Source organism: Helianthus annuus, chromosome 8 (assembly GCF_002127325.2).
Source record: "Helianthus annuus cultivar XRQ/B chromosome 8, HanXRQr2.0-SUNRISE, whole genome shotgun sequence".
NCBI classification, from domain to species: Eukaryota; Viridiplantae; Streptophyta; class Magnoliopsida; order Asterales; family Asteraceae; genus Helianthus; species Helianthus annuus.
In genome coordinates, this window is record NC_035440.2 from 125,400,835 (window position 1) to 125,410,366 (window position 9,532).

Consider the following 9,532-nt stretch of genomic DNA (forward strand, 5'->3'; position numbering starts at 1 on the left):
ATCAATTCTTTGATTTTTAATACTTTCCGGAGTTATATTTCTTAAAAATAATATATTTTTAAGGTTTGTTTACAATATTTATATATATATATATATATATATAGTCATACTCATCAAGTGTGTGTGTATATATATATTTGTCATTTATCCGATTTTGTATAATTTCCATTAGATGGTGGTAATTATATATGTCCAATAATGTCCAAATATTGTCCAAGTCCTTGTATTTGTGAGGAATATATTTATATTAATATATATTTTGTATCTTGTCCAAATACCCATTTATGGGGAATTTTGTATATATTGTTTATAAATATTTCCTTGTGTATTTTTATGTGTATTTTGGTATTTATACTCCTTTGGAGTATTTAGTGTATTTTCAAGTTCCTAACATACACAAATACATATATTACACATAATATACACTTAGCACATAATTTTTACGACCACTGAATATATATATTTTCCTAAAAATATTCATACTTATAATTGTTTTTATTTTTTGAAGAAAACTTTGTTTTCTTAACTTGAAATTTGGTGTAAAAACTAGGGAAACCTTTTTAAATTATTTTTGAACAAATTTTTGTAGGAAAGTTTCACCAAACTAAATATTTTTCTAAGTGTCAAAATTCTATAAAAATTTTGACATAGTTTCCCTTAAAAATGGAGGTTTCCCATGTTTTTAAAACATGTGTTTATTTTCTTTAAATCATCAAAATTCAAGCTTCAAGAATTTCACAAGTAACAATCACAAAAATCATCATGTTTAACCTTATGATAAAGTTGAATATTGTTAAAAATATGGAGTCTTTCAAATCTACACTTTACATACTTAGATCTTTCAAAAACAAGCATTCATATTAAACTTTAACAAACTTTTTTGAAACTTTATTTCACAATATTAACCATTGACAAGTTTAAGGGCTTCAATAACATGAAAAACATACTTTAAAACTATTTTCATACTCACTTTAAAGATCTTTCAAGTTCATATTCAAGTTTCATCATGGATCTTTCAAGATCCATGCTTAAACTTGTTAGATCCAAGCTTCTAACAAGCTTACACATGATGTATCTAACTAAAATCACAAGATCAACATCAAAAACTTCATAACATACATCAAACAACAATAAAATTACTTGTTTTCACTTAGATTATGTTTGATTTTCATGTCTTCATCTTTTAAAGTTTATGTTCTTTGATGGTGTAACTTGTACATAACATTAACATGAAGTAAAGATGAGTGTATGGAGCTTACCACTAGCTCTTGTGGCTAGGGAAGAGGCAAAGAACTCAAGAAGAAGAAGATTGTTGAGAAAGTGATGGTTAAAAGCTCCTTATGGTGGTCCTTCAACTTCCAATGCTTAGCACCTTCTTAGATCATCTTCTACCACCTTTGTATAACGTTGGATTTGCTTGAAATTGATTGAAAAATATGGATGTATGTGTGTGGGATTGAGGCTGAGAGCAAGGGAGAGGGAGAGGAGGAAGATGGTTCAAATTTTGAAGTGAGAATTATAAGGTTTCATCACCCTTTGGTTCATCTTATAATTCTCCCAACATTACATTAACCAAAGGTCTTCATGATTTTGGCATCTTTGACTAACCAATGTGTTGGTCAAATGGGGGTGTTGGTGGGCCACTTTGGGGCCGGCCTTAACCAGAGGGGGGGGGGGTAAATGTAAGTTTTGGAAGTAGGGGGTTAAAGAGGTAAGTTAAGAGGTTTAATGTGAAGTTATGTGTGTTTAAGTGTTGTTATGATTTTGATGTGTTCTATCACCATAACTAGCTTTAAAATATAAAAACTATATTTGTAGTCTATTTTTGGTGTTTTGGGTAGTGTCTAGTTAATCGTTCGGTTGTCGGTTCGTTAAATGCTAAGTAGTGAGTTTTACAAGGTATGAAGTACCTTTTGTGACATGTTTCATTCCTGACACTTTGCAAGTTATTCTGGATGTTTTATACCACTTTCTGCATGTTATTCTGATGTTTAATTGCTGATTTTTGTTGAATTATGCAGAATTCTGCATTTAAAGTGCATTTCAGATAACTTTTAGTGCTTATATTAGCTTCCGAAAAGTGTTAATGTAAACCCTTGTTCCCCCCCCCCCCACTTGTTCACACACTTGGGTTTTAATGTATTTTTGATGTTGGACATATATCTAAGTCCTAAATCTATCGTTTAATTGCATACTGAAACTGTGCTGACACAGCTTGTCTAAACGGTGAGTTTACTAATCGTTTCGACGCAACGCTTAATGTATTACACAATGCGATAAATGAAGTATGAAACATGCATGAATTCATATCTAAAACATGTAAGCATATAATATTGACGTTCAGACACATAAATGCAGGAAATAAATAATTATTAAAATAGTACGTAAATTATCGGTTTCGTGCAAGTTGTTACATTGTATAGGAAGTTGTAGAACTGAACAAAATCCCAACTTAAAACTTATAAGAATGAAACCACCTGTGGCCTCAATATTCCCCTATAATGATCAAATTAACTGCAAAAGGAAGTTAGATAACTGAACTAACAAAATCCCAACTGAAAACTTATAAGAATGAAACCACCAAATACAAAAGAAGTTGCCTTAACATAATATCGTATGCACCTGAATCAAAGTTTGTTCTTGGTCATCGTTACTGGCAATGCGAAACCTTCCATCATGGCTCTTCGCTAAAGCATCAATATGGAAAAAAGAAAATAAATTAGAGCAATAAAACCGAGCATTGTATATATTCACACAGATAAAATTCCAACCTCATCTATAAATATGATTGATTGTGCCTCCTTAGTTGCCCTTGCAAAGAGTTCTTGAACACGTGATGCACCCATCCATAAGTAAAGTTCTACAAACTCAGTTGCAGAATAACTAATGAGTGGTACTTCAACTTCCCCAGCTACAACCATTGCCAATAGTGTCTTACCTGTCCAAAGGAAGTCCAACCATAAAAACATAACACAAAATACCATCCTTAAAATTATTTAATTTGAACTCACCCCTATAAAACAATCAAGTATTCAACACGCAATCTGACTCAAATCAGTTATATAGTACATCCGAAAAAATAACCTTAAGAAATGAATAAGCAACAAAATAATCAACATCGAGGCGAATTTAGAACTCACATGTTAAAACATGGGTTGAGAGCACGTTCCACGACGAAGAGAATTTTGTTTCTCTAATCAGGCTGCATAATGAACAAAAAGCATTAAGCTTATTAATAAAAAATTCAATCTTAATAAGTCGTAAGAAAGCACTATTTTGCACCCACAAAAATATATTAGCAAACTAATTAATATGTTAATGAACTTCAGCTCACCTTAGCAACAACAAAGACACCAAAAAATCCAGTACCTTGACCGAGTTGAGTCGAACATCAAAGCAGTCTCATACGACCCGATGCTTCTGAGCCCATCCGTCACATCATACAAACATGGTGATACATCCACTGTGAATCCCATCATAACCTTAACCGTTACTATACACCACCAAAGCACTACCCACAATCCCCATAAATTATGTTATATAACCATAACCTTACCACCTCCTATCAATACTAAATCCCACATTTATTTCTTGTAGTGCCGATAATACCGAACACCTAAACCGTATATCACTATATGAAACACAAGAACCCTGTTGCAAATATATTGTCTCTGGTTTCCCTTGCAAAATGGCATCCATTCGCAAAGACCTGCTACAGTGGATCTAAAACGCGTTGTAAAACTTTAAGAAATGTGACATCTGCTACAACAAAATAAAAACAATTACTTTTGCTATTTTTAAATCGTAATTTAATCAGTAGATTGAGTTTAAGACTTTGGGTAGTACCTTTGGCAGCCACATACTCCACAAATATGTAAATACCACCTGGTTTAAGCACACTCTTAACCTCTGCAAATAAGAGAAGTAGTTGAAAGTACAAGATGTAGAAAAATGTTTTTAAACAATTTTTAAGTTGGAGTCATTTTATAAATAGCAAAACTCTCAATCTAAATTATCAACTATGATAAACTTAGATAAACATATATGTAATCATTGAATGACAATTATATTTAATGAAATAAATACTTTTGAATAAGAATATCTATTAAGAACCCATACATATAAGCAAAAAAATATGAGATCCAAACATCCCCCAAAGTCAAACTCCTAATAGCAAAATGGATTATAAACAAAGTTTCAATAAAAAAATCAGTTTCTTCTTATCTTCAACATTTCAAGGTGCAATCTATCTCCTTTGTATTCATTTTTTTAAATCTCGTAACTAACTTTAAAAGTTAAAAAAATGATTGTGAGATTCGACTTAGGAGATTCTGAATTAGAACCATTTTGAGGCTTACCAAACAAATATAAATCAACAACCATTGTTTATCATTCTTAGTAATGTGAATCTGAAATAGGGTAGCTTATACACAACAATTTTTAATTAAAAAAAATTTAACATAAAAAAAACAATATAATTAAACAAAACAATTTTTCATCTGTTGATTACCTGTAGAAAAATGATTGTACGTGATGAAGTTGTGGAGAGATGAACTATTAGTTCATAACAAATCATCCAAGACCGTAAACGATTTGAGGTTTACCCTTGAATCAGATCTGACTCAAAATCGCCATCCTCGTACCTTCTATCATTGCTGTCTGATGCGAAATCGAACCCTAAATCAGATGAACCGAACAATAAAATATATGAATCGAACCACAAGTAAGAGATTACCTTCGATTAGAAAGTGTTGAAATCCGCTAAATGAAGATTGAAGCCAACTATGATTTTGTTGCCGATGATCTTCAGAGAGAAGATGATAAGATTAGGGTTAAAGTGATAAGAATGAAGTTTAGGTTAGAAGTTTTGTATTTTAGGTAACTTAATTAATAAAATCCAGGTCGATCCAATTGCAAATCGGGTTATCCGTATTCGATGTAAGTTTAGGCGGGAAAAGACATTTTGGGTGAAACCAGGGAGTGACAAGTGTCCCTCATTTATTTCTTTAATATAATAATAGGTTTGAACCCCGTGTATTACACGAGTTGAATACAATAAATATACTTAATAATTATAAAATGGTTTTTTGTGATAAGATATTGATTTTTTAATTAAAATTTTAAATTTGAATCCGAAAGTAATATAGAAGTAAACTTAATACATAAACCGAAAGTTAATAACAACCTTAACCGTGAAATCAAATCGATGACCATTTTGATCGGTATCACGGTTTTAAATCGAATTGTGAACACCCTTAGTAATAATTAATAAGGTTAATTTGTGTTTTTTTTATAATACGTTAGTAAAATAACTTTTGAAAATAATGTAAAACCACAAAGTTTGAAATATATATATTTTTTTTATTTGATGAAGATATAACTTAATTAGTTTTATTATATATGTAGAGTTTGAACTTGGGTTATAAATCTGGTTAAATCAGTATTTAAAGGGAGCGAATATACTGTATATACTTAATATTTCATTTCTTAACTATTTCTTTTATTTTTTTCTTCTTGTTAATAACTATTTAATATTTCATTGATCCAACTACGTGTCCTCATAGTTATAGAATCCGAAAAACAGTGAAATAAGAGGGGAAATAAATATTCGGCTCACTAAATTATAATATATGACGCAAAATGATAACAACAACAACAACAACAACAACAACAACAACAACAACAACAACAACAACAACAACAACAACAACAACAACAACAACAACAACAACAATAATAATAATAATAATAAAAGTATTTTATGTTGTTCGGTAGATAATTTGTAGGAACACCTTTATTACACGTAATGATAGCGCTAGACTATAACTCTATAAGCCGGTTATCTTTTATGTAGTTTTATTTGTATAACATCCTGATAATCTATATATACATAAAAATTTAGTTATATCAACTTTTTTACAACCTTCATTATGAGCATCTTAAATACATTTGTGTCTTTCAAGTTGTAATTGTCTATTAACAAGGGGCCAGAAATAAACAAAATTAAAATCTTTTCCATCCCTGCTCTTGAAGAAACCTAATCGCTACCTAACTAAAGACACCCCACTTCATCTTCCCTACCAGTTAAATCCTTTCCATCTCATGGTAGAGGGACAATCGTGACCCCTCTCATTCTCTTCCAGTACACACGCTTCCACATCTTAACCGGCGTCGGTTCACATTTCAACTCACCGGAATCGTCTCTTCAATCCCCCATCCGGTTCCACCCCACCCCCTTAAGAACTACCCCATGGAAAGCAGTTGGGTCTGCGTATCGGCATTACCAGGTGCGATTCTTCTTCTTCTGTATGCGATTGATGCTCTTCCAATGTTGATGTACAAGTATTAGTTGATATTTATGGAATTATAAGTAGATACATGGTAACATGGTTTGATTCCGGTTATTTTACTTGATATGCTATGTGGGTTCTGTTTCATTTTTTGTCCTTGATAATGGCTTTGATTTTTTTATCTGTTATTTTTCATGTAGCTTCAGAGATCAAGAAGGAAAGATATACAAATTTTGAAACGGTTTGTGATACAAACTTTCGTACTCAATTAACTTATTCAATGGTTGTAAATAAGTAACTTTTCGATAATGTCGGGGACTATTAATTCCTGAATTGACAAGAATGGGAAAATTGTGTTCGTTTTATATTTTATGCCTTCTTGAGTTTCAATCTTGCTTTTCTTTTTCATACTAATTACAATTATATTTCTATGGCTTTAAGAATAAGGTAATTTGCTTATACTTAGGGATGTTTTGGTATCTTTGCATTTATCTTAAACATTTAGTCTGGTTGTTAGGGAGGGAAGAAGGTTCATGAGGTAGTTCAAGTGGGTCTGAACTATGATAAATCATGATGTATGTATGAGTTAGAAGGTGTGAGTATTGTAGAGGAATGCATGAAGACAAGAAGGGCTATGGATATTGTTGGAATCACTACTGACGAACAGGTTCTCTACATTTCTACAAACATGTTTATTAAGTGATATATTGTTTTTTTAAACTTCTGGATATGGGCTTAGTGTTGGATATATTGGCGGTCAGGTGGATTGCGTAAATGGTCAAAATGTATAATTTCTTTGACGGGTTTGGCTGGGCTAGGCTGACCCGCCTTTTCTTAAATCTCACAGTTTTCAATAATACTGAAGGCCATCGATCTTAAGTGGATCTGAAAGCATTTAATCAAAAGTATATTTTTATTTTAGATTGTCGATCATTAGTTTTATTTCATATTATATATATATTTTACTATATAATGAAAACATTGGTTCACAACTCAAGGATCTCCCCTCAACAAAGAAGAGGTGAGCACCACAAGATCTACTGGACCGAGTGTTGGCTGCACATTCAATGTGGTCTCCACATGGGAAGCATAAAACGAAATCCATTCTGGTTAAAGTTTTAACCTTAAAGCAGGTCGGGGGATGGTGTGTGCAAAGTTAAAATAGGTGTAACATGTTTAAATTCCGTAATATCTCATACAAAGTTAAAATAGGTGCAACCGCAAAAGCTCAAAACAACCACTCTCATCAATCTCTTTCTCTTATCGGTTGGGTTAATGGTCCAGGCTCATGTGACGGCGGCGAATGGTGGTTCGAAACTGAGACGATGGGATTGGAGCAGGATAAGTTCACTCCGGTGATGGTAAGGAATGCTGATGGAAGCATTTCAACACTGCCGAATTGTTTGCACTCTCTTGTGGGCAACACTCAGACCCTCCAGCTTGATTCGTGTACGTATTATGATCATGGCCACTTTGAATCCTTCAACTGCAAGAATGTCCTGCTAGATGGGGATGGATGTAAGCCCTTTGGTTATTCCACACCTCTATCGATCCCCGCTAAAGACAAGGGGGTGCTACCCATACCGACACCAGTTCAGCGCGTTGAAGCGATCGTAAGGTATATATCGGCTTACACTTTATTCGTGCCCTGTTTAATAAACCATTTTAATTAAAGATGTGCTATTTACCTTTCTACTCGATCTAAAATGTTATTTACATACCTGGTATATGTTTACTCTATTTTAAAATTAGGAGGCTACAACAGTCGGAAACTTGAGTTCGTAAATATAAAAGTGCATTGTTCTACATTAAAAAAAATAGGAATAAAAAAACTTGGTAACGCATCACTTCGAATGTGTAAAGACATATAAGGGAAGAAGTTGGCTTTTGAAAAAAATAAACTTGGTGTCGTTATAAATGGAAAGGCAACAAAAAAACTTTCAACTATAATTGATTGATTTCCATAAACAATGTAATTGTGCATATTTATTTTTGGATAACTGTCTACATAAATGTTTCGTGCTTTTCCTTCTCAGGCCTGCTTATGCAGATTCGGATTTAGAAGAAACAAAAGTTGACAGTGACCCACATGAAAGGTATACCGTCTGCACTTAGTGTTAGTAATGAAAACCCGTACTACTTTTCGATGCATATATACGTAAACATAGTATACCATTTTTAATAGTTTTCTTTTCGTTATTTCATTGCAGTCAGTTGGCTGGTGATGAGATTGGGGATGACGGTGGCATGCGTTAGCTAAAGTTTGGATTATGTGTTATCCAATAAGATAGGAAGGCGTGCGAGAGTTTATGCGTTTTTCCTTTTTCTGTTTCATGTTTTATTTTCTTGGAAGACATTTTTTTTCACTTCTTTTTGGCCGGCAAGTTTTGCCAAGGAAACAACTTATGGTCCATGGTTTAATAAAGTTTAAGCACGCCCCTTTGTAGGCGTATTGTCTTATATGTTATGCACCGGCCGTGTCAAACGTCTTACCACGAACAAACAATAACTATTATGCATGCCGTGCATCACACGGGCTTTCTCCCTGGTAACAATAATAATAAAATCATGAATGAATTGAATTTTCTTTAGTTGGAATACAAAAGAAAAACATAACCTTAATAATATTATGAACATTGTAAAGTAATCAAATGAATTTACTTAGAAATATAAATAATATTTGAACCCAAAGAATACATAAAAAATACTTATCATTTATCAATTAGGAAATATATAAATAATATTTAAACATAAAGAATACTTAAAAAAAAAAAAACTCATCTATATTATGGTTTATCACTTATCAGGTATGAAATATATAAATAATATTTAAATCTAAAAAAATTAACTAAATTAGTGATAAAAAAGGGCGAGAAAACAATTATGAGGATGCATAATAATACAACACGTGTCTCGTATATATTTACTTTATTATATAACTAGATTAGAACCCCGTGTATTACACGGGTTGTATAAATGTAATTTTATATAATAAATAATAAAAAAATATCTTTTTAAAATAAAACTAGGATTGCGACCCGCCGCAATGCGGCGGGGATTCTTTAATTATTACCAAGTCAATTTAGGACTCGCACGTTATGTTAAACCTGTCAAACGGGGAAAAATAGACGATGTAAAAACGTTCACCCACACACGCACGTTGCGTCGTGTTAACTCGCAAAATTTAGAACGAAACGTAAAAACGTTAAATCAAAGACGCACGTTGCGATGTGTTAAGTCAC

General features: G+C 32.4%; 2 protein-coding genes across 6 annotated transcripts; one reads left to right on the plus strand and one right to left on the minus strand.

Moving 5' to 3' along the window:
- Positions 1 to 2,345: 2,345 nt before the first annotated feature.
- LOC110868447 (ATP-dependent zinc metalloprotease FtsH-like) lies at positions 2,346 to 4,876 on the minus strand. Of its 5 annotated transcripts, XR_002552446.2 has the most exons (8): positions 4,736 to 4,876; positions 4,511 to 4,659; positions 3,847 to 3,909; positions 3,335 to 3,759; positions 3,141 to 3,202; positions 2,772 to 2,938; positions 2,623 to 2,687; positions 2,346 to 2,514 (listed from the first exon to the last, which is right to left on the minus strand). XR_002552446.2 is itself a non-coding variant. In XM_022117600.2 (7 exons), the coding sequence occupies exons 4-7, from the start codon at positions 3,477 to 3,479 to the stop codon at positions 2,628 to 2,630; spliced, it is 399 nt and encodes a 132-aa protein (XP_021973292.1). In that variant the 5' UTR covers positions 3,480 to 3,759; positions 3,847 to 3,909; positions 4,511 to 4,659; positions 4,736 to 4,876; the 3' UTR covers positions 2,346 to 2,627. The 5 variants fall into 5 exon arrangements, 3 of the variants coding, with proteins under 3 accessions (XP_021973292.1, XP_021973293.1, XP_021973294.1); XR_002552445.2 differs by having other exon boundaries at positions 2,346 to 2,687; XM_022117600.2 differs by having other exon boundaries at positions 2,346 to 2,687; positions 3,370 to 3,759.
- A 1,068-nt stretch (positions 4,877 to 5,944) lies between these two features.
- LOC118480865 lies at positions 5,945 to 8,750 on the plus strand. The gene is made up of 4 exons (XM_035975806.1): positions 5,945 to 6,287; positions 7,575 to 7,908; positions 8,327 to 8,386; positions 8,501 to 8,750. The coding sequence occupies exons 1-4, from the start codon at positions 6,251 to 6,253 to the stop codon at positions 8,544 to 8,546; spliced, it is 477 nt and encodes a 158-aa protein (XP_035831699.1). The 5' UTR covers positions 5,945 to 6,250; the 3' UTR covers positions 8,547 to 8,750.
- The last annotated feature ends 782 nt before the right edge of the window (positions 8,751 to 9,532 follow it).

Coding starts and splice junctions, on each gene's coding strand:
- LOC110868447 (XM_022117600.2), bottom strand. CDS start 3,479: ATGATGGGATTCACAGTGGATGTATCACCATGTTTGTATGATGTGACG. Junction 3,203..3,369: donor TTCGACTCAACTCGGTCAAG/GTACTGGATTTT, acceptor TTCATTATGCAG/CCTGATTAGAGAAACAAAAT. Junction 2,939..3,140: donor CTCAACCCATGTTTTAACAT/GTGAGTTCTAAA, acceptor TCCTTTGGACAG/GTAAGACACTATTGGCAATG.
- LOC118480865 (XM_035975806.1), top strand. CDS start 6,251: ATGGAAAGCAGTTGGGTCTGCGTATCGGCATTACCAG. Junction 6,288..7,574: donor CTGCGTATCGGCATTACCAG/GTGCGATTCTTC, acceptor TTAATGGTCCAG/GCTCATGTGACGGCGGCGAA. Junction 7,909..8,326: donor CGCGTTGAAGCGATCGTAAG/GTATATATCGGC, acceptor TTTCCTTCTCAG/GCCTGCTTATGCAGATTCGG.